The sequence below is a fragment of the Psittacula echo genome, assembly GCF_963264785.1.
Source record: "Psittacula echo genome assembly, chromosome: 12".
NCBI lineage: Eukaryota > Metazoa > Chordata > Aves > Psittaciformes > Psittacidae > Psittacula > Psittacula echo.
In genome coordinates, this window is record NC_137747.1 from 16169268 (window position 1) to 16193602 (window position 24335).

At 44.6% G+C, this 24335-nt stretch overlaps 1 protein-coding gene across 1 annotated transcript; it reads left to right on the forward strand.

Moving 5' to 3' along the window:
- Positions 1-2410: 2410 nt before the first annotated feature.
- ARHGAP40 (Rho GTPase activating protein 40) lies at positions 2411-24036 on the forward strand (the record flags this gene model as incomplete). Its single annotated transcript, XM_080627702.1, has 15 exons — positions 2411-2418; positions 5198-5400; positions 9969-10186; positions 13255-13330; positions 13986-14137; positions 15253-15418; positions 15792-15883; positions 15999-16076; positions 16337-16496; positions 17669-17751; positions 18528-18734; positions 18987-19127; positions 21214-21374; positions 22498-22553; positions 23930-24036. The coding sequence occupies 15 exons, from the start codon at positions 2411-2413 to the stop codon at positions 24034-24036; spliced, it is 1908 nt and encodes a 635-aa protein (XP_080483828.1).
- Positions 24037-24335: the final 299 nt, after the last annotated feature.

A 24335-nucleotide genomic window follows, 5' to 3' on the forward strand; every position in this document is an offset into this window, starting at 1 on the left:
GATGCTGTGACTTGGTGTGCTTCTGCTAACTTGCTCATGAGGTTAATTGAGAACTCACTCCTTCTGTTTCTGTGTTTGATGTGTCCCTTTGTGCTTGCTCTAGATCATTGGAAACATCTTTAAAAAGTCTAGGTGCTTGTGTGGAAGGGCTGGGGCTGGCTTGTGTGACTGAATTCTTCTGCCCTTGTTGCCTCTTTCTCATCTTAGTTCTGGAAACTGTCTTACAGAAATTCCATTTCCTTGGCTTACACTTGTTGCCTCATGTTCTGTTTTAAATGCTTGAGAAGGAGCCTCTTTATTTATTCATCTGCTAGAGAGGTATTTTAATGAGGGAAGGATGTTGAGCAAGCAGTGAAGTAGTTGAGGCAGCTCCAGATCCTTTCAGAAGCTCTCCGGTGGGAACAATTCAAGCTTGGAATGAACAGATGCATAGCAACAGTGTTTATTTTATTTTGATATTCAAGAGGGCTGAAAGTTGCATGAGTGTTTGCAGTATATTTGCCATGCTTTGATAGTATCTAGGAACAGATCAAAAACTACCCTGAGACTAGATTCTAGCCCAGGATTGGTGAGCTACCATTGCGTAGAGTCAGCACTGTGCAGGATGCAGAGCTCGTCCAGGGCTACCAGCACCCTGCATGGAGGGGATTTATAGAAGCAATAATAAGAAAATGAACTGTATAAGGTCCATGACAGTCTAATTTCTTGCAACTCTGTTAATCCTGTTGAGTCAGGGTTAGGCTGAAGATGTTAGGTAAGTCTGCTGAATGGATTTCGAGCCCCATTAAAACTGGCTCTGCTCTTTAAAAAGAGGAGAAGGTTGCATTATTGCAGTAGGGTGGTCACTCTTTCCGCAGAGTAATCTTTATGGTTGTCCTTAACCAGATCTTTCTATCAGTTTGCTTTTTGTTGGGTTAATTTTTAAAGCTTTATAATCTTAAGCTTTCTGTTGTGGTGACAGTGCAACTGAGTGAACTTGATTATTCCACCTACTTTTTGCCCAGCTGCAACTCAGCAATTAACATTTTAAGCCAACAATCTACACTTTCAATCTAAACTGTTGCTACGTTTATACGTCACAGATTGCCCTCTGGTGACTTGGGAATGCAATGAGGAAGAACAACCTTTCAGGTGCACTGTATCTAAAATTAACCTTCCACCTGGGTACCTGGATTTCTAAAGCACTGTGTTCAAGAAAAAAGAACATTTAGACCAGAAAATAAATAATTTTCTAAATGTAAAGGCCTGACTTTGCTTTGGTGGTGTCCAGTGAAGCAGGAACAATAGTGCTAGCTTAGTGTAGAGCTGCTGTGTGACAATAGCATCCTGCACCTTGTCAAAATAGATTTTAGTGCATCAGTATCTGGGGGATGTTGAGGAAAAAAGCTGGGATGGCTTTCGGCTGTTCAAATATGGCTCTCTTAGTGTAGACATATAGTGTGACTGTGGTGGAGCTTTTTGGCGCAAGCACTACTACATCATCTGTATTTCCAGCTGTGAAAGGAAGCAAAACACCTGTGGGTGGTATGGAGGCATGAGTCAGAGTGGGATGGGGTACAGCAGTTCACTGTTGTCTGGCAAAACTGTATCCTTGCAGCAGTACTCTGTTGTCTTGATGTAGACTGAAGGTGCTGGTAGATCAAAGCAAGCTGTTTGCAGGTCTATGGTCTGAAGCCAGGACTGTAAGGATGTTGTGATCCTTCTCAAATGTGCTCCAGGAATATGCCCTAATGCCTTAAATAGGTATTACTCCACTTGGTTGTCGTATCTCCTGGACTAAAACTTGCATTCAGAACCTGTTATCTGGTAAGTCTCACAGAACATCAAAGTCAAGGGTTGCTCTTTTTGAAAGACCTGAAGACTCTATTTATGTTGGCTTAACATTTTGGGTTATTTTTCCAGGCAGGCATGTGTCAGGTGTGGGGAAGGGACTGTCATAGCTGTGTGTGACACAGGCTTGCTGCAGATCTGTGCTGCTCGGGTCTAGGGTAGGTTCTTCTGGATCTGCAAACCTACATTCTGTTTTGGTGTGAAGCCAGGGAGATTTCAGTAAGCTGTGTTGGATGAGCCAGCTTTCAACCAAGCTGAACATGAAGGAAAGGTACATGTCAGAGCTGCTTTGATCAGTACCTAGATCCCCAGTAGTATAGGGCAGTAACTTAGGGCAAGAAGAGTAGTTGTGTGCCTTCAGTAGAGCAATTAAGAGAGCCTGTAAGATGATTCCTTAGCCTGTGTAATGTTGTGCGCTGCGAGACTGCTCTTTAGTGCAAGTTTGGCTCCAGTGTTTCTGGCATTGATATGGCCAAAGCCAAATCCCTCAAGATAATATAAAATCCTCTTCCTAGTTCATTTCATGTTGTAAGTGATGATTTCTGTTGACTGGTGTGTAACAGAATTCTAGTGAGATGTCATGGCCAGGTATTAAACGTCTTTTTGATGCTAGCAAGGTGGCTTTGTTTAAAGCAAATGTGAGAAAATGCAGAGGGGTGCTAAAGATGAAGAGTTAGTGTGAGGGCTGTGATCTAAATTTTTAACTCCTAGTGGGTAAAGATACAAATAAAAAGTTGAAAGGATAAAGAATAATTTGAGATGGTAACTACAGCAAACTGAGGGAGATGGACATAAACTCTGCAGGTAGAATAAAAAGTCCAGATCTTAGATTAGCTGAGTGCTCAGCCAGGCTATAAAGTGGCATCTCACCTGGAGGCCTGTTATTTGGATATCCAGGAATAGGAAAGTGGGGTGGTGGGAAAAGTGGGGATGGCTGCTAAGAAAGCAGATTGCCTCTACCCTTATCAGAGGTGGACTGGGTGGTGTAATAGCTCTTTTCAATCTTTCACTTTTGTGTTCCTCTAAAACAAACCAACAAACCCTCCTTATTCTTGTTCTCCATGATGTGGCTGGCTCCACATGTTCCTGGAATGATGCTTATTGCTTTACTTCTGACCTTTAGAAAGGAAGGCATGTTGGAAGAGGGTATGAGCATAGTATGCATGCATACGTGTAAACACAAGTGCAGAATATCCTACAACACGTCTGTTAGTTGTTAGATCTTCAAATTTAGTCCTTTATGAGTTGAAATGAGTCGGCAGTGTATGCTTGCAGTACAGAAAGCCAACCATATCCTGGCCTACATCAGCATATAAAAAGGTGATGCTGGGCTGCATCACCTTGGAGAAGCAAAGGCTCCAGAGAGACCTTAAAGCAACTTCCAGTGCCTAAAGGGGCTACAGAAAACCTGAAGGGGGGCTTTGGACAAGGGCCTGTAGGGACAGGCCAAGGGGAATGGCTTGAACCTGCCAGAGGGGAGACTGAGATGAGCTCTTAGGCAGAAGCTCTTCCCTGTGAGGGTGCTGAGGCTCTGGCCCAGGGTGCCCAGAGAAGCTGTGGCTGCCCCATCCCTGGCAGTGTTCAAGGCCAGGTTGGACACAGGGGCTTGGAGCAAGCTGCTCCAGTGGAAGGGGTCCCTGCCCGTGGCAGGGGTTGGAGCTGGATGAGCTTTAAGGTTCCTTCAACCCAAACCAGACTGGGATTCCGTGAAATGTTTCTTATAACAAGCAAGTTAGTGTCAGAACTGCTGATAATGGCTTTCTGCAATGGAAGGAGATAAAATTTTGCAGACACTTTGCCATCTCTAACTTTCTAAGCCCTTCCAGAGGTAGGAGCTAAATTGCATTTTGTAGGTGTTCTGTTGTAGTTCCCAATTTTTACCTTTTTTTCAAGTCTTTGAAAGAGCTATTTCACCAGATTGAGCTGGGTTTAAATGGCTCGGAGCCCTTTGAAGAAAATTAAAATGCATTTTAGGAGAGCTATTGTTTTATGAACTGATGACAACCTCACGACTTTCCGCACAGAGGGTGAAAGCTGAATGAGGCCAGTCTGGGACTTTGGTTGCCCGTGAATTAATCAACAGGGTGGTAAGAAACTTCTGTCTGTTGGGGTTTCACAGCTAAAAAACTGGTGTGGGCAGGAAAAGAGGGCCTCAAACATCCAACTTTTTTGAATGATCTGTAATGCAGGAGAGGGAGCTGGGCCGGCTTTTGCCATTGAGTTCAGTCCACTGTGTATGGGAATTGTCACTTGCTGTGCGTGCCAGATAACCAGAGCACAAGTGCACCAAGCTTGAAACATCTTGGTTTACTCTAGATGTTGAGGGTATCTGTGCAAGTTTACAGGGAAATCTTGGAAGCAAGTGTTGGAGTCATAGTTGGTGTCTTGAAGGTCACTACAATGACAGCATCAGAAAACCCGTGTTGATGCTGCATCCTTTCACATATTTGGACGGCAGTTTTTCCCATTCTCTAGGGAATTTGATCCCAACTTTGTCTGTTATTGCAAAATGCTAACCAAAGGAAGTCTAGCAGTTACCTCTGTTTGGCTTTTATTGTAGTCATTAATCAATGAAGGCTGCTGTATTGTGAATGCCATATATGAATACATAGAATCATAGAATAGTTAGGGTTGGAAAGGACCTTAAGATCATCAAATTCCAACCCTCCTGCCATGGGCAGGGACACCTCACACTAAACCATGGCACCCAAGGCTCTCTCCAGCCTGGCCTTGAACATCGCCAGGGATGGAGCATTCTCAACTTCCTTGGGCAACCCATTCCAGTAAAGAACCCTCTCAGTAAAGAATTTCTTCCTTATATCCAATCTAAACTTCCCCTGTTTCAGTTTGAACCCGTTACCCCTTGTCCTGTCACTGCAGTCCCTGATGAAGAGTCCATCTCCAGCATCCCTGTAGGCCCCCTTCAGATACTGGAAGCTGCTCTGAGGTCTCCACGCAGCTTCTCTTCTCCAGGCTGAACAGCCCCAATGTTCTCAGCCTGTCTCCATACGGGAGATGCTTCAGCCCCTGATCATCCTCGTGGCCTCCTCTGGACTTGTTCCAACAGTTCCATGTCCTTTTTATGTTGAGGACACCAGAACTGCACACAATGCTCCAAGTGAGGTCTCACGAGAGCAGAGCAGAGGGGCAGGATCACCTCCTTCGACCTGCTGGTCACGCTCCTCTTGATGCAGCCCAGGATACGGTTGCTTTCTGGGCTGCGAGCGCACACTGCAGCCGGCTCATGTTCAGTTTCTCATTGACCAACACCCCAAGTCCTTCTCTGCAGGGCTGCTCCGAATCTCTTCTGTGCCCAACCTGTAGCTGTGCCTGGCTTAATGTCTCTCTTTATCTCTTTCTGTCTCAGTACCAGAAATTGCCTTTGCAAAATGAGCCAGCTTCCTCCAGAGAGTCTTTTGGCATCCCCAGTGTCAGAAGGCACGAATCCCAGGGTAGAGCCTTTGGACAACTTGTCAATGGACAGTTTTTGGCTGGAAGTAGAGAACATTAAACAGAGTGCTGAAGTGGAGCAAGAGGAATGCAGCCTTGCAGATGTCAAAGCACAAGAAGGTAAGCTGCCGAAAAGGTAGGGAGTGAGGGGAGGAAGGTCATAGAATCATAGAATGGTTTGGGTTGGAAGGTGAACATCCTGAAAACAAAATTTGCTTATGCACCTGAATGATTTAGAAGCATGTTCCAATATGGCTTGAATATTACCTGTCAAATCAGATATGTCTGTCTTTTTATTTGGGTGGTGGCTAATGCCCTGCTCAAGGGAGTGCTGGCCTGGCCTGGTTTCAGCTTCTGAAACAAAGCTGACTGTAAAGGGCGGTTAGGAGTACCTTCAAGGCTCCAGACTTTTTCCAGCAGGAGCCTCTTGCTCCCTGTGCTGGTGGCTGTGTGGTGGTAAACACCCTGTGATAGCTGGTGGTTATCTGGAAGGCTTGTTTGTGTATGTGCTTCTCTAAGACTCCATCATAGTGGCTTTTCTGAGAGTTGCTTTTGTGGAAGGCAGACATTTCCCACTCTAATTTACTCTTCAAGAGGCCATAATAAACATCCAAAATGACTGGAGTCCATCCACACAAGGTTTTTCTTATATGCCTCCTTCCCCCCCCCCTTTCATTTGAGGACTGCTTCATCTACATGAGGTGTTTCTAATGGGCTCTCTCTAGTGGTGATGTTATTCAGTAGTTTGGAATAACTGGATCAATTGCCTTTTGACATGGAAGGTACAACGTGCTGGGGCTGGAGGGATGATAAGCAGTGATAAGCAAGTTGGCATCACAGATTTTCCAGGTCCATTTTGAATAATACGGTTTAGTCGGCTGTACATGCTCTGGAATGGTTGGGTTTGTCACCTGTACAGCCTACATCTGTTGTGCTGCCCTGATCATAGAATCAGACCACTTGAAAAGGACCGTAAGATCATCCATTTCCAACCTCTGCCACGGGCAGGAACATCTTCCACTAGAGCAGGTTGCTCCAAGCCCCATCCAACCTGGCCTTGAACACTGCTAATCTTGAGAAGGAACCATGGGTGTAATGGGAACATGTTTCAGTGAAAGTCCCATGTGTAGCTGTGCTGGAGAAGGGTAAATGGCTCTCCTAGGTGCATATTAGGGACTCTAGGGAGATCACCATTTGTGTCAGCCATAGTAGGCAAGACACAGTAAGCATTAAGGTCTGCTGTTAGTGTCCCTGTGTAAAGGATGTGAATTTGGTTTTTAGAACTAGAAGAGATGCAAAAATGCCAGGAATGTGCTTGGAAGAAGACTCTGGAAAAGAGGCGATGCCATGAGATGAAAAACTGTCTGGGATATCCGAAAGACTGATATGCTAGAGGCAGTATGATTCCTCTGTGTAAGCAAGGGCACAAGGAAAAGTGTCTTTTAATGCTAGTGCTGTATATTAAACTAGCAGGCAAGAGCTGACTGCTTAATTGGCCACTGAAACCAGACAGACTTGAAATAGTGCCCAAAGGTGTGAAGCCTTCCCGGCAGGCTGGGGCAGGAGGCGCGCAGCTCGGCTCCTGCTGCCTTCTGCCGTGGAGCGGTCAGATGAGCATTGTGCTGGCAGCGTTAGTGGTGAGGGGAACCTCCCGGTGGTGCGGATCCCGGGCTTGGCTGGTGCCTGTCTTGTCTCTGCAGTTTAGGATTGGAGCCCTGTGAGGTGGCAGTGCCAGGCAGAGGCTGTGGGGGCTCCTCGGAGCCAAAGGCACCGCTGCTCTTTGCATACAGCCCTGGAAGTTGTGCTTGGGCAGGTGCTGGCAGCTCCATGGCTGACAGAGCTGATCCTAACTGAAGTGCAGGGGCAGCGTGGAGGCTGCTTGTGGATAAGGCATTGCAGATATGCCGACCTCCTTGGAGAGCCCCGTGTAAGGGGTGGCGTAACGAATGGAAGCTTCTTGTGACCTGGTGTGAGCTGGAGCCCAGTGCATAACTGCAGAACTGGGTCAGCTCAAAGGAGCTGCTGACACTTGTGGCCTCACCAGCAGCTGAAGGGAGCAGAAAGGAGCTTTCCCCTGGAGCAGAACAGCGGTGTCCTTTCCTTGCCGTTCACCCAGCTCCCTCTGGGGTCCGGCAGTACAGCAGCTGGTGAGGTGTGCTCTGTGTGGTAGTGCCGCTGAAATATCTGCTGCCATCCTTACAGCACGTAATCATGCCGGGGAAGCGTCAGCAAAGAGTGATCCTTCCCTACCTTCCAACACTGTATAGGAAGCTGTGTTTAATGTTTAGTCTGAAATTGTAGGGTACTGAAGCTGTCCCTTTAACCTTTTGGAAATAAACCCCGTTATTACCACTGCTGGTTTTGGCCAGCTTACATTCTGGAGTTCTTTAGTTTTGCAAATTTATTCCTGATTGTGGCCACTGAAATGCTACTTGCCTGGAAAGCCCAAGGCAGCTCTCCAGGCCTAAACCTGCAGCTCAGCTTCTGTGGACCTCTCGGTTCTGCCCTGTTTCTCTCCGATTTCCCTCTTCTCCCCATAAATAACCTATTTTACACGTTTCCTTTTGTGTAACTGGCAAACATATCTGGGCCAAAAATATTAAACAGATGAATTAAAATCTGGTGCTTTGGCATCAGATGGGGCAGTAGGCTCACACAATATCCGATTTGGGGCCCGCTGTTTAGCATTGTGTATTAGATTAGTTTCCTGTTATGACTGGAATTGGGTATTTTCAAAATTTGCAAGCAATACACTTCACTTCCTTTGGTTCCAAAGGTAAAATAAACCAGAAGATTTTTGCATGCTGTGCTTCTGAAACCACGGGTGCAGCACAGATTGCTGTGAGGAGTCAGGCACAGGACCACGGTGTGTGAGCGACTGTAATCGAGCAAGCAGTTCCAGGGGGATCATAGAATCCCAGACTGGTTCGGGTTGAAGGGACCTTAAAGCTCCTCCAGCTCCAACCCCTGCCACGGGCAGGGACCCCTTCCACTGGAGCAGCTTGCTCCAAGCCCCTGTGTCCAACCTGGCCTTGAACACTGCCAGGGATGGGGCAGCCACAGCTTCTCTGGGCACCCTGTGCCAGGGCCTCAGCACCCTCACAGGGAAGAGCTTCTGCCTAAGAGCTCATCTCAGTCTCCCCTCTGAGGCAGCTTGGAACTGGATGAGATTTAAAGTCCGTTGCACTCAAACTATTGTTATGTTCTAAGAAGAAACTAAATGGCTTTTTTATTTAGATGCAGCAATAATAAAACTGTGCCTAAGCAGCTGTGATACTATAATACCAGTTTGCATAGGAAAGGCAAAGTGAGAATGAACAACTCTGTTTCAGTCCAGTTGTGATTTTACTTTTTCCCAGTATAACCTTTGGTAGAGCTGTATTGGAGCTGCCTACAGTGAACAAATGAGAGCAATAGAATTAGAAAGCTAAAGGCTTCGTGGTGTTCACCGTATCAAAGTTGAAGCCACCTGCTAAATTGCTTCTTTTATTCTTGGATTTCAAGTAGCTGCCTTTCTCAGGGCATTTTCTCAGCTGCACAGAGGGTGCAGCCCATAAGGAAAAAATTGTCTTCTGTGTTTGAAGCACATCGTAATAATGCATTGAAGTATGAAGTGGAATTGAGCTCGTTTGAGTAATGCTGCTGTACTGTCTCCAGGCTTCTCACACCTCATTCTGGAGCTGAAATGCTCTTTAATTTTAGGGATGTGTTGAACAGGCACAGACATAAAGCAAATGCACAGAGTAAGAATATCATTTTTGCTTTTGTTGGGTGACTGTACTGGTACCAGTACACCTAAAATGATAGAGAATGGTGCAGGCAAATAGTAATGCAAATGTATTGTGAATCTACCAGAGCAGTGTCTGGATATTAAAAAAAAAAGAAAGAAGAATTAAACCAGTTGAAGCACAGGCCTGTATGTAGATAAATATACAGTAAAATAAAGAGCCAAGTAACTGGGAAGAGTCCTACAATCAAACATGCAGATGCTGTGGCTTCTCATAGATCTTTTTTTGTCCATTCCCAAAGCTGTCAATAAACCAAGGATGCTCCAGGGAGGCACTGCTGTTCATTCTGAGTGCTGTTGCCTCCATGCAGACATACCCTTTGTAAAGGCAGATTTAAGAAAGTGTATCTGGCTCTCCTGCTGTATCCTGTGAAAGCCCTCACCGGGTTCAGTTCCTGTGCTAAATACCACAGATTCACACTTAGAATCATAGAATCATAGAATAGTTAGGGTTGGAAAGGACCTTGAGATCATCTAGTTCCAACCCCCCTGCCATGGGCAGGGACACCCCACACTAAACCAAGGCCTCATCCAACCTGTGTCCCCTCTTCTGCCCAGCTTCCAAGGGAGCCTGCATTCCCAGCAATACCTGTGCTTTTTCTTCTCTTTCCTCACCCTAGGTGAGGAGAAGGTACTATGTGGGCAGTCATAGCTGCCTAGAGTGCTGTGTCTCTTCCAGTTTCACCTGATACCCAGTGGGGAATCTGGGAACAGGGCTAAGGCTTTGAGAGTAACAGTGGCTTCGTAACAAAGATATGGCTTCCTTCCAGTGATGTCCCATTGCCACCCCAGGAAGGGGATGTCTCAGCCTTCTGGTTTTCTGCCTCTGAAGTGTTGCAAGCATTCAAATTGCTGTTATCCTTCCTCATCTCACTCAATCTTCTCACCCCTTGTGTCGCAGAGGGAGAGGCTGAAGCCAAGTGGCTCCAGGACGCAGGTCTGTCCAACCTCCTCGGGGACTGTGCCTCTGAGAACGATAACATCGTGCTGCTCTCCACCCTGACCAAGACTCAGGCTGCTGCTGTGCAGCGGCGGTTGGACACCTATTCCCGGTCTCGGAGGAGGAGCAAGCATCCTGTGCGTGATGTCAGAGACATTTTTGGAGTGGTCAGCTCAGAGGTATGCTGGTGTAGTGGGATCTTCTGAAAGACTTGGTTGCATCACGGTAGCTGAGTTGGCTTTCTGGGTTTAGGGCTACTGTCATTTCCAGATAGACAAAATTCATCTCTTGAGCTGAAATAAAGCTGAGATGGTAGAGATTCTGCATCCAGGTTGCAGTGTTGAGAAGTTGCTGCAAAACCTCCATAAGCTTCCTAGAGACTGCCTGAAGACTTTATGTAATGCCTACAGCCCCGCAGCCTCGTGGAGCACTGGTATTGTTTGGAGCCCTCTTGTGTTTTCTTTATTCCAGTGACACGTCAAAGTATTATTATCCAAAAAAAAGAGAGAACTTCCTATGTTCCATTCTGACAAGATGACCCTGGGCAGCTGGTAATCCTGAAGAAAGACTAGCCACTGCCTTTTTCTTGATTTTGCTAGCTGATACATAACCATTAGCTTTTCAGCTGCTTTTCTGCCCTGCTGCTCCTGTTCTGGTTGTGGCCACAGGTACAGTACCTATATTTCTTCTAGGGGCCGCTGGAAAGTATCCCATTCAGGGCTCCTTGTAACTTCCTCTGCTCAGTTAGGTGTCTAGTCAGAAGGTGTTGAGCTTAACCAAGATCTACTGTTTTGAGTAGCATGGGTCCCTTGCTGTCTGCCAGAAGTGAGTATTCCTTTTCCTCAGCCCGAGCCTCCTTGAAACTTCTTTTACTATAGTGAGATTAATTATACCCCAATAATCCCTTGAATGCCTTAAAGGAATGACACTAAGAGCCTACATCATCGTGGGAAACTGCTGTGGTTGTGTTCTTTGTAACTGCCCCGTGCTGAGATGCAGATTACTTCCTTACTGTGAATTGCACTGAGGCAGAGTCATGGCTGGTTCTCTTTTGCAGAGCACTATTGCATTCCTCCTTGAATGGGTGACATTTCTAGAAGCAGTAATGCTTCAGGGTTGTCTGAAGTGCCTCAATTGAACTTCAACAAGTTTTAACACTTACACATTAAATAGAAGCCTGTTATATCTCTTAAAATAATTTTACTTTTTATTGTATAGGAGTGGAGATTTTTGAGTTCTTAATCTTATGTGTCCACACACTAGGTCATGAGTATTTGCATTTGATAAGCAACTGAAATCCAATTTGATCTTTTAAAATGACATTTTGGTGTAATGAAAGCATGTACCAAGATGCTAAAATTGTCTTTTAAAGTAGCTTTAGTTTGATTAATAGTGAACCATTTTATCTCACTTATTATTTGGGCAAGATCGCTGGACTCTTTTTTTCTGGTAACTGCTGGAATTATTCATATTTTCTTTGACTCAACTCTTTTAAAGTTTTGGTGATTTTTTTAAAGCTTTGCAGTTGCCTCTGAGATCTACAGATTTTAGTGGATGTTGCTGACACAAAAAGGCAGTGGGGTTCACCCCCTTTTTAATTAGAGATAGTAAGAAAATGTATTTTAAGTGAGTCTATATGACTGCTTTTTTCTTCTTCACTGAGTGGCCAGCAGCTTAACCTCAGTATTCCTTGTCTTTTACAACACCCAAGAGTGGTGTTTACCCTCTTTGTTTCATGGGAAGTGACAGAGGCTCAGCTTAGGCAAATGAGTGATTTTTATTTCAATCAGTAAATATTTGAGATGTTAGGGTATGACACTGATGTAAGCTCTGAGCAGAAGTCCTTTACCATTGAGTAATTCCTGGAGCAATCCCAGAGGGATGCAGGCTTTTTGGTTAATTTTCCATACTCGTTTGCTGTGTCATTCCAGTTCCAAGCACAATTTCTGGGGCTCAGAAGGACATGTTCAGGATGTTTATTTCCATCAGTGTTTTAAGATGGATTTGCAGCTTGCCTTCAGTCTGCCTCTCTCCTGAGCTACTCGAGCATCAAAGCTGTTCATATTTCCTTCAGAACTTCTCCACATATTTCTTCTGCATTACTCTTCACTGTGGCCTGTTTACACAGCAGCTGGATATGAAGGTGCTCTGGCATTACTGCATGATATGTATTTTAGCTGTAGACACTAAATGAATTGGTTCTGCTTTTGTGGCAAGCACATCAGTTATGCAACCACCCTAAAGATACACATCTGTGTAGATTAACTGTTTTGCCTATTTGCACTGACTTTGCGCAGGTTCCTTTTATCTTTGTTATCACAGAATCCTAAAATGGTTCGTCTTGGAAGGGACCTTAAAGCTCATCCAGTTCCAATCCCCTTGAACACTGCCAGGGATGGGGCAGCCACAGCTTCTCTGGGCACCCTGTGCCAGTGCCTCAGCACCCTCCCAGGGAAGAGCTTCTGCCTAAGAGCTCATCTCAGTCTCCCCTCTGGCAGGTTAAAGCCATTCCCCTTGGCCTGTCCCTACAGGCCCTTGTCCCAAGCCCCTCTCCAGGTTTCCTGCAGCCCCTTTAGGCACTGGAGCTGCTCTCAGGTCTCCCCTTCAGGAACCTTCTCTCCTCAGTCCTTAGCCCACAACTCCATGTCATAAACAGGTTCTGAGAAAGTTGCTAACTTTTGGTAATAAAATAAGCTTTCCTATATTCTAACTAGTTCTATTAAGTTCTAGTAAGGTTTTTATTAACAGAATTGCCCACCAAATGCTTCCTTACACTTTTAAAGATTCAATTCTCTCTCTAGATGTGAAGAGGTAGGTTAGTATGAAACCAATGAAGGGAAGCTTTTAGGTGCTGATGTCTACTTTATGTGTTCTTCCTGGTGAAAGATCTTGTGATCGCAGGCAGTGGGTAGATCCTGTGTAGCTTGTTTGGTTCACTGTTTGTTAGCCCCTCAGTGAGTGAACTAGTAGGAGGAAATTGGCTAATGATTGTGTGAAAGGAAGAACTGGCTTAATGATATGCAAATTTATCACAAATACTGTCTATGTAATAGTAATTTGATTGCCACTTGCCTGCCAAATCATCTGATCATGATTCTTAATTCCAGAACACTCTTGTACCCCTGTGCTTGAGCAGCATTTTCTTGGACCAACAGACAATGTCAGGTGTTTGCTTTCTGCCCAAACCAGGTGGTCATATCATAATTTCTTCTTTGTGTGGATGAACATGTTCTGGTTTATTTTTCAGGTGACAGCAACAGAGAAAAAGGAATCCAGGCCAGATCAGCTGTGGCACAATCGACAGACTTCAAATGTACACAGAAGTAAGAAGGAAGCTTTTAAATGTAGAATAGGAGTGAACAGGAGTAGGAGCTGAAGTGGGACTGGAACTGGAAGGGAAGTTATACTAATTTGGGCTCTGAAACATTGGCCTTGTTTGTGGTTTTGGGGTCCTTGTCTGTGTTTTTATGGTGGCTTTTTATTGGTAATTTTTTTTTAATGATTCTATTTTTAAATAGGTGGTTATCCACAGCTGTGCATTTCACAAAACTTTTCAGGCACTAGTGCTGTTAGGAATTGCTGCTCAAACTGATAACTGTAACTCTTCAAGAAAGCAATTCAAGACACAAATAACATCAGTCTAGCAAAGATTATGTGGTGAAAAATTCTAGACACCGTGCGCGATCGTGTGAACAGAAGTTAGCTATAGGATGTCCTTTCATTTAAGGCTATGCTCATGTGTTACCAGTGATCTGGTGATTGTAGGGTGATTATAACCATAATGTTATGGCTTTAAGCTAACCTTCCTGTACTGAGCAATCTCAGGACTCTGTGGTGAACACTGTTCTCAAATGTTAGTGTATAGGATTTTTTAAAAGCAGTGGCACCTAGAACTCTTTCAAGTTTTTTTTAGCACACTTGTTTGCTGAGGTTCACCCTTCTGGCTTTCTGAAATTCAAGACAATTTCTTCCCTGTAGCAGAAACCCAGGAGTACTCCTGCACAGTTCGAAACCCTGGAAAAGAGGAGATGTTCAACATGGATGTTGCCTACTCGGAGCAAGCGGCTGTCCTGCTCAAGGGATCGTTCCTGTCTGAATCTACGAAGTTAAAGGATGTCAATGCCCTAACTGTAAGCACTGAAGGAATTTCTCATGTTAGAACTTATTAGTCTCTTCTTGTTGAGGGGTACAAGACATTTGATTCAGGTGAATGATCAGCTCTTGGAAGCATCCTCTATTAATAGTGTTGCAGTGGGTCTATATTAGGTATTTTTGGACAGGTAGTGCAATTATCCACGAACTGTTGGGCAAGGATGACCACTTGGGGGTCAAAAGAAGTAAGGCTTATGTGTGAAACTAGGTATTTTGATATGGTTCTAGGTTGTTTCCACTGAAAAGAGAATAACTGGGCTTTCTCACTCATAATTCTAACAGATTTCTTCCTCCACAAATGTACGGGGCTGCTTCCAAAGTTCAGGTGGGTCAGGGTGGGGACCATGCTGTCTTTAATTTACATAAATTAAGATCTGTAATATGATTAAAGAGCAATACTGAAAAGAGAAAGTATTTATTCAGCTGTGGGCTGAGTAGAAGTAAGAGTAGTTTTGGACATTTGTCTGGTATTGAAAACAAGAGAACGAATAGGTACACGGTTCTGGCGTCCCCAGCATAAAAAGGACATGGAGCTGTTGGAACAAGTCCAGAGGAGGCCATGATGATGATCAGGGAACTGAAGCACCTCCCGTATGGAGACAGGCTGAGAACATTGGGGCTGTTCAGCCTGGAGAAGAGAAGCTGCGTGGAGACCTCAGAGCAGCTTCCAGTGTCTGAAGGGGGCTACAAGGATGCTGGAGAGGGACTCTTCATCAGGGACTGTAGTGACAGGACAAGGGGTAACGGGTTCAAACTGAAACAGGGGAAGTTTAGGTTAGATATAAGGAAGAAGTTCTTCTCTATGAGGGTGCTGATGCGCTGGCACAGGGTGCCCAAGGAACTTGTGGCTGCTCCATCCCTGGCAGTGTTCAAGGCCAGGTTGGACAGAGTCTTGAGTAACATGGTTTAGTGTGAGATGTCCCTGCCCGTGGCATGGGGTTGGAACTGGATGATCTTAAGGTTCTTTCCAACCCTAACTCTTCTATGGCTGGTTATGGTAGGGAATGATAAAAATGCAGCCAAACTTGGTAACTAGTAGGATTAGTAGTAATAACTTGCACTGAACCTTTTGGGTGTGTATGTGTTTCCTTAGAAATTTAAGATCCCCAAGGGCAGACTTGGTGTGACCAGGATTGGAGATCTGTCTGCTCAGGACATGAAGAAGATCCCCACTCTGGCCCTTATTGAACTAACAGCTCTCTGTGATATCCTGGGCTTTGAGCTGAAGAGAAACAAAGCAGCAAAGCTGAAAACAACAGGTTAGTTGTATGTCATCTTAATTTGTTTGTGTGTGTACCTTTGGGTTTTGTTTTGGGTTTTTTTTTTAACACTGATCTTATCATAGGTTTGTGTTTCAAATGTTACAACAGTGAGAGTCTTTAATAAGAAACCTTGTGATGGTGTGTTTTCCTTTATCAGAATTTCTCCTGGAAGTCACTGGATCATGACATCAAGATCTGGTACCACATTTACGCTTGCCTACCAAATGCACTTGTCCTGTTTAAATCTTCCTCTCTTTTTCTCCAGTATCTGTGCTTATAGAATGTGTCATCTGAGTCTAAAGTGGTGGATATATTCCTTACACTTGTATTAGAGGTGATACAGACTTAAAGCCTGTTGTTTCTGTTGTAGAGAAAAGACTCTTTGGAGTTCCACTCAACACCCTATTGGAAAATGACCAAAAACTGCTCCCCAACACCAAGGTTCCTCTGTTACTCCAGGCAGTAAGTTCTCTTCTGGTTTTATTCTGATTCTCAGAGTCAGGAGGCTGTGATAAGAAAGGGCAGACTTCTCATCCTTTGTGCCTAAGAGCTTTCTTCTCCCTCCCCACTTTAACAGCTGCTGTCCTGCTTGGAAAAGAGAGGACTTGAAACAGAGGGCATTTTGAGAGTTTCTGGGTCCCAGACGAGGATCAAGGTATGAATTCTTTGGTAGTGTTTGAAAGTGTCAGAGGTGATCAGGGAGCATGTTACTGAAGCAATTGTCTAAATAACCTGAATTGTCTCGTGTCCCTTCTCAGTACAACTGAAACTTTCATTGCTGGAAAATCCAGGGGTGTCTGCTGTGAGGGTCTCTGCACTCCTCGGACTTCATAGGTTGCCTTTATAGTGCTCAGCTACAGAACTTCCCTTGTATTTGCTTATTAAAGCATGTAATAAATTCCATCTTTTTACTAGAGTCTGGAACAGAAACTAGAAAGGGACTTCTATACTGGCCTTTTCCGCTGGGATGAAGTCCACCAGAATGATGTGTCTGGGCTACTGAAACGATTCATAAGGGAGCTGCCAGCCCCACTGCTGACAGCAGAGTACCTCCCTGCTTTCGCTGCTGTACAAAGTGAGTCACTGCTTTGGCTGTTTAGCACCAGTTTGTTGGTTTGTGCTTTTCTTGCAGAGCTCTACAGGTGCTCTACTTGCACTCTGCTGCCAGGTGTGTTGGGAGCCTGTGGATTCAGCGGGAATACAGAGCATGATATGTCTTATGGAGACAGGCTAGTTCAGCCTGGAGAAGAGAAGGCTCCTGAAGGGGAGACCTTAGAGCAGCTCCAGTGCCTAAAGGGGCTGCAGGAAACCTGGAGAGGGGCTTGGGACAAGGGCCTGTAGGGACAGGCCAAGGGGAATGGCTTGAACCTGCCCGAGGGGAGACTGAGCTGAGCTCTTAGGCAGAAGCTCTTCCCTGTGAGGGTGCTGAGGCGCTGGCCCAGGGTGCCCAGAGAAGCTGTGGCTGCCCCATCCCTGGCAGTGTTCAAGGCCAGGTTGGACACAGGGGCTTGGAGCAAGCTGCTCCAGTGGAAGGGGTCCCTGCCCGTGGCAGGGGATTGGAACTGGATGAAGTTTAAGGAACTTACCAATCCAAACTATTTTGTGATGCTTTGTTATGAACCATAGCCAAAAGTTGTGTGCTTTGTGCTATGTGTACTACTATGTATCAGCCTGAGAGTCATAGTCACTGGTGGTTGGTTTCATATACATTTGTGTAGGACTGCTGTCCTGGAGTCTTAAATTACATTGTTTCATTTGAGGCTGAAAGGTTGCTAATACAAATTAGGACAAATTGATAAATAATGATATGCAGGCTGAGTTGGGACAACTGACCAGGGTGCAGGGTCTTGGCTTGTCTGCAAGTAATGCAGCGTTCTGCAAGCACCTTATTTTGAGGTTTGTGCCTCAATAGATGGTTTGAATGTGTTAAGCTAACTGGTTAAGTGCACGACTTCTTTTGTCCAAGACATGGGGGATTACGGGGTCTTTTGATGCCCTTCAAGGGCATCAGGCTTGCTGGTAGACTGTGTACTCCAAAGCAAATCAGCCAGTCTTCTAAAACACAGGGAGTTCACTTCATAAAGGGCAGGTTGAGTTTGATTTACTTGTGTAAAACAAGGCCTCAAAGCCCAGTGGCAAATGCTACAAGAAGAAATTGCCTTATTTCTTGGTGTATTCCCCTGCTTGAAAACAAAATAAGTGTCAGAAGCCTGAATCCTCTGTCCTGTTGTTGCTCTCCCTCATTAGATATTCCAGATCTGAAGCAAAGATTGCAAGCTCTAAACCTTCTGATCCTGATTCTGCCAGAGCCCAACAGAAACACTCTTAAGGTAACTTACCTGTTACGGATTAAACTGGGAAAACATGATCTTGTTCCAGGTTTTTATTCAAGGAAACTCTATCAGTTTTTGTAAGTAACAGCCATCATGCTCCTTGGTTTTATTTTGCTGACTTGAGAATGGAAAGCTATGATGGGGGGAGCAGGCAAGCAGGCTGTGCAGAGAGCGTAAGCTGTAAGCACATTCTGCCTTGTAGGTACAAACTGAAAAGCAGTAGGATTCCATGTGGTCTTGCAGCATCTGGCATTCTGTTCAGAAACATGCTCTTCCCCTTCAGTGTGTTAAAGCATTTCAGTATGAAGTGAAAGATGTACAGGTTTTACATTGTCTGTGGGCATGCTAAGGCACAGAGAAAGAAATTCAGTCTTTTGGTCAATGGTTTATGATATTATCATCTATGAAAGATGGTTTCAATTTAAAAAAACAAACAATAAAAAAAGCTGTTAAGCTTCTAACTTCCCTGTTCTGATGAGGAGGCATCTGAAGCCCTTTCACCTGCTGCATTTTGAAAGAACAGATGCTGATGGGATCAGCCATGCTGGCAGTGCACAGCATCTGACCTTCCATGCTTTAGAAGAAATGTGGTGGTGCTACTGCTTCCTTTGAGTTTTTTTCTCCTGAGTAGTTCAGCTTCCCGGCTGGAAAAATAGGATTTGCTCATAGGTATCAAGAGAAAGTGCTAGTTAAGTGATCCCTCCAGTAATTGCCACAGTAGTTCTTGAGCATTATTAGTAATGGATGTCTTAAGTCTCTTCCCCTCTCTTCAGGCTCTCCTTGAGTTCCTCAGCAAAGTGGTTGCCAGGGAGAACAACAACAAAATGAACCTCTGGAACGTTTCCACAGTCATGGCCCCAAACCTCTTCATGCACAAGGGACTGCCAAACAAGATCCCTGAAGGGAAAGAGAAGCAGCTGGCTGAGGGAGCTGCTGATGTCGTGCGGATGATGATCCATTACCAGGATTTGCTTTGGACAGTAAGTTGCCCTGGTGTGTTGTGCTATGGTGTAGAAGTGTCTCAGTCTGGTTAGAATTGGAATAGGGGAAAGGATAGTCTTGGAAATTTCAGAGTTAAATATCCATTGGCAAAGTCTTTGGCTGAATTCCCAGACTGTTTTCAAAGTATATAGATGTGTCTGCTTAAGGATCTTCAGAAAGTTTAGGTTCTTAAATGGCATCCTCCTCTCTGCTTGGTTTAATTCCTATTTATTCCCTTCTCCACTGCCCAGGTCTCCTCTTTTCTGGTAGCTCAAGTGAGAAAGCTAAACGAGAGCAATAGCAAAAGGTACCAGTTCTGTGACAAGCGAATTAAACATTTGCTGCGGAAGATTCATGCTGATAAAGACAAGGTGGAAAAGAACCAGGCAGAGGTGAGTTAGGGCTTGGAAAACCTGAACCCTTTCACAATAGTGTCAAATCCTTTCATGAGAATTTGGAAAACTGTAAGGATTTTGCTCTTTAAAGAGCAAGAGAGAGAAAAATCTGCAGAACAGTGAGAAAGAGCTTCCCTCTTTGCTAGGTTATGGCAAAAACTGATCCCAACAGCAAGAGCACTAAGTAAATTTCATGCCACAAAAACGTTATCAAGATGCTGCATGGTTGCAGGTGAGGAGGAAGAGACCAGAAGCAGAAATGCTGGTCTTTTCTTCATGTGCAGAGTAGAATTCATCTGGCTTTAGGTGTCCCATGTGTTCAGACAGATATGTCTGCCATAATAAAGGCAGACTTAATTTCATAAACCTAAAGAAAAAAATTAGGCTATTACAACAGTATAAAAGCACGGTTTGCATCTAATTTTCTTTTTACTCCATGATTCTGCTGATCTGTGTGGGAGGGTTTGAGGACAAGGTTCTTTCCACTTAAAAAGGGAGATAAATGAAATCGTTCTACTCCTCCTTGTCTTGATGGAGACAGATTTTTAAACAGATGCAACAACCAGATATATCTGAATATCAAATCTGAGACAAGAACCTTGGTGTCATTCTGCCTTTTCCTTTGGTTGCCACTGTTGGTTAAGTAAGGTAGATCTGTAGATTACTTCATGCAGTGCTGGATTTTGAGTATTGCATAGCAGTGGTGGTGCAATTGGGTTGCTCTAAGGACACAAGCTAGATGGAGTCTGCAGGTGGAATTAATACATTGAAAGCTTAAATTTGAATGGAACTGCATGATCTCTAAGGACCCTTCCAACCCAAACCATTCTATAATAACTGAAGAGCCAGCACACAAGCCAGTATAACACCCACCTTTTTGTATGAGTTGGGATACTGACATCTACCTAAAATTTGGCTTGTCAAGGCAGCATGTCACTGTGGAAGATGCTGTCATTTCAGAGAGCATAACTACTGTTCAGGCAATCAAATAGACGATCGATGCTTAGGGCTGGTTAACACTGGTCCCACAGTTTCAGTCTTGTACAGTGGTTTTGCAGAGGATTTGGGATTGCAAAATCAGCTTGCTGCAGATCAAACCCCATTAGAACAGTTTAATGTTTCATAGAATCATAGAATGGTTTGGGTTGGAAGAGACCTTAAAGTTCATCCAATTGCAGCCCCCTGCCACGGGCAGGGACACCTTCCACTGGAGCAGCTTGCTCCAAGCCCCTGTGTCCAACCTGGCCTTGAACACTGCCAGGGATGGGGCAGCCACAGCTTCTCTGGGCACCCTGGGCCAGCGCCTCAGCACCCTCACAGGGAAGAGCTTCTGCCTAAGAGCTCAGCTCAGTCTCCCCTCGGGCAGGTTAAAGCCATTCCCCTTGCCCTGTCCCTACAGGCCCTTGTCCCAAGCCCCTCTCCAGGTTTCCTGCAGCCCCTTTAGGCACTGGAGCTGCTCTCAGGTCTCCCCTTCAGGAGCCTTCTCTTCTCCAGGCTGCCCCAGCCCAGCTCTCTCAGCCTGGCTCCAGAGCAGAGCTGCTCCAGCTCTCGCAGCAGCTCCGTGGCCTCCTCTGGACTCACTGCTGCAGCTCCACATCCCTCTTGTGCTGCTGCCTCAGAGCTGGATGCAGGACTGCAGGGGGGATCCTGGTGTTCTCTACAAAAGGTCTGAGGAGTTTCTTCATGAAAGAATTGATGAAAACAGTCTTTAAAAAAATACGACTTGATGGTTTGTCGTAATTTATTCTGACAAATTCTATTTTCACAAAGTCTGTGGTGCTTCTGGTGCCAGTGCTGTGTTTGAACAGCAGAGAGCGCTTGCGCACGCTGATAGAGAATGGTGCTTTTCTCCCCAACCACACCACCAATGTACTGATGAATTCTTTATAATGCTCACCTTGATGCTTCTATAAGCTTCCAGTGTATAGTATGTATTGGATAATAAAGAAACCTAAATTCTTGGAACTGCTGGCTGTAATTCTGGTGTAATTCTTCACATTCTTCAATCTAATTTGAAACTAAATGTTTTAGCAGAAAACAAAGTCTTTCATTACGTACTTTCTTTTTTGCCTGCCTTGTTCAGCCTTCCAAGATTGTGAAAGTCCATGCTTCACTTCTCCTGAAGGATTCACTAGAAGTGCACTTGAACAATGCAACCAGAGTTGCTGATGTCTTGAGGCAGTTTCAAAAGAACATGTGCCAGCATGGCTGGAATATTGTGAACACTGTCAACCTCCTCAAGTGGTAAATAGCTTTTTCTCTGCTTTTAAAATTAAAAATAAAAAAAAAGTGAGCACTCGGTGGTCTAGTTGCTGGTTTTGGTTTTCTGGCAGAGCTGACCAAAGAATCCTAGGATGGTTTGTGTTGAAAGGGACCTTAAAGCTCATCCAGTTCCAACCCATGCCATGGGCAGAGACACCTTTCACTAGACCAGGTTGCTCAAAGCCCCTTGCAACCTCGACTTGAAGGAACCTTATGCAGTAGCTCAGTGAGCAATTAGGAGACTGTTCTCTGCTCCTCTAAGCTTTGGGAATAGTGTGTTGGATGGGGCAAGCAACTATTAGTTCAATGGAATGATTCCATCACTGTGCTCTGGCTGTCTTGAGCTCAGGAGTTCTCTCTGGGCTGCTGGATGGCAGGTGAACTTTAGCATCCTTGCTGAGGAAGGGAAAGTGGAATAACACTGACCCTGTAAAAGAAACTCTCTCTAGCTCTCTTGGAGAAAAACAACACCTGTGCAAACTATTTGCCTAGAATAGTATTTCCAACATGTTAATATAGGGATTTCCTAAAATAAACTCTGCTTCAGTGGTGAATCTCTGAAATAACCCAAAAAAGGAACAGAATTCCTGCCCCCCTTGTCACCACGCCTGCAGACTGTATTTAGCAGGTGAAGTGTTAGTGCATCTCTTGACTTTGCCCCTGCCCAGGAGATGTCTAGACAGGGAACATGGATGGGAAGTTGGCTGAATATGGGTCAGCTGGTGTCTCACTAACAAGCTCCTACAGCTGCTGAAGTCTTCCTGCAGATGAGCTTCTCTTGAACAGGCCATCAGCTCTAGAGGAATGTTGCCAGTGAATTTTGGTATTTATGCCAGTTGTCTACCTTTTGAAAAGTCAGTGTTTGCATATAATGTGCTTCTTTCTACCAGTGAGGAATATCTGCTTTGTTTTCTTTTTTCCCAATTTTGGGTGTCTGTCAAGAGCTGTGCTGTTAGGACAATCAGCAACGGTCTCTGAAGCCTGGAGCTTCCTTGACCATTGTTGGCTTCTGAACCATAAGCAGTTCACTTGGAAGAAACATCGCTAAACTGCCTAACCTGATTTTTGCAGAGCTTTAACTTCACTGTGTTTTTTCTCTCTGCAGTAACAACTCAATGGAGTGCACAAACTTGCTCCTGTATGAAGTGGGAGGCAATATTGGTAAGTCTTGAGCAGTAACCGAAAATAAGGACTCTGATACTCAGTATTTATGCTTAACTTGTCTTAGGAAGGAGTTATAAAAAGAATGAGATTTGGAGTGGGGCTCCGAAAGTTAGAACACAATTGAATGAGCATGGGTCAACTTCAGTCACAGCAAACAGCACCTGCCAAAGCTCTTTGGTTGATAGTTCATATGTCTTCCAGCCCACTCTCCAAAGCCTTTATAGTGCAAGTATGTGGGAAGGCTGAATCCTGGACTTCCAAAGGAAAAGATAAATCTTCCCTGTGAGGGTGCTGAGGCGCTGGCCCAGGGTGCCCAGAGAAGCTGTGGCTGCCCCATTCCTGGCAGTGTTCAAGGCCAGGTTGGACACAGGGGCTTGGAGCAAGCTGCTCCAGTGGAAGGGGTCCCTGCCCGTGGCAGGGGTTGGAGCTGGATGAGCTTTAAGGTCTCTTCCAACCCAAAACAGTCTGGGATTCTAAGTAACAATAATGGATCTTATTCGGGAGCTGCCTGTCAAGAAAACTGGAAACTCAAGAGTCCAAAAGTCTTGCGAAAATTTTTTCCGTTTTAAAACCAAACCATTCTATTAAATGTACTGTGTTAAACCCCCTCTCCCCACAACGATAAAGGAAACTACATTTCTCTAAGTAAAGGGAAACTTCATCCTATATCACTAGGCTTTTAATTCTGTGCCTCTTATCTGGGCTTTAATTAAGTGTGGTAGGCTGGCACATTGCATCTGTACCAGATGCGAATCCTGTTTGCCTCCATCCACTTCCTGATTAAAGAGCTTGTACTAACTTGGGTCAAGGTTTCTTAAAGCGTGTAGTTAAACAAGTTAATGTTCATTAGTCACCAATTTCTACTTGTCAGTAGGGTAATGTCATCAAGTGGGGAAGAGATTCAAATAATGTGATTGCAGCAGCAGATTGGGGGTGTTTGGAAATGGGAAAGAATTCTTATGCTCTGTTACAGATGCTTCTGGAGGCTGTTGGTTACTGTAGTGTTTTGGCTGCCTCTTTGTATTTCTCTTAGTAGCATCTATAGAGGAAAAGCTCAGTCACTGGAAACAATTCAGTCTCTGGATTTGATCACTAGCATATTTCATGATGGCTTTCAGGTGCTAAAGTTATGGAGTATTAATGTTAGAGAATCTTTCCACAAAGGTCAAAGCTGAGGCTTAGCAGAGTTTTAAGAAATGTACGTTCATTTAAACATAAATAACTAGAAATTTTCCAGATCTGTGGAAAAACTTCTGAATGGTTGTGATATTGAAATTAATGTGAACAAATACCCAGACAAAAAACCAAACACCAAAAACTAGCAACTATAGGACTAAAGATAAAAGAAATGCTTTTCTTCTGATTTGTCATAGGTGAACATTGCCTGGACCCGGACACTTACCTCTTAGACTTGTACCACATCAATCCGCATGCTGAGTGGATAATTAAGCAAAATCCATCTTATCCTCGGGTGTTTTAAGGAAAGCATGAGCAAAATGAAGCGTTCTGCTGGAGTTTTGGAAGGTGTGGAAAAGCCACAGAGATGTTCCTGGTATAGTCACAGACTGGACAATGTTTGTGTCTTTGAAGGAAAACCAGCTTTCTTTACTACTTCTGTGACAGCTGGCTGTGAGAGCACCTACATGCTACAGGGGTGTCGATAATGAGCAGCAATTATCTTCATGTAGCAGGCTTTGCAGGAGGTATGACTATTTTTAAACAAAATATACCCCCCCCAACAAACTCTGCAAAGAAAGTTACAGTGATTGTGCAGCAAAG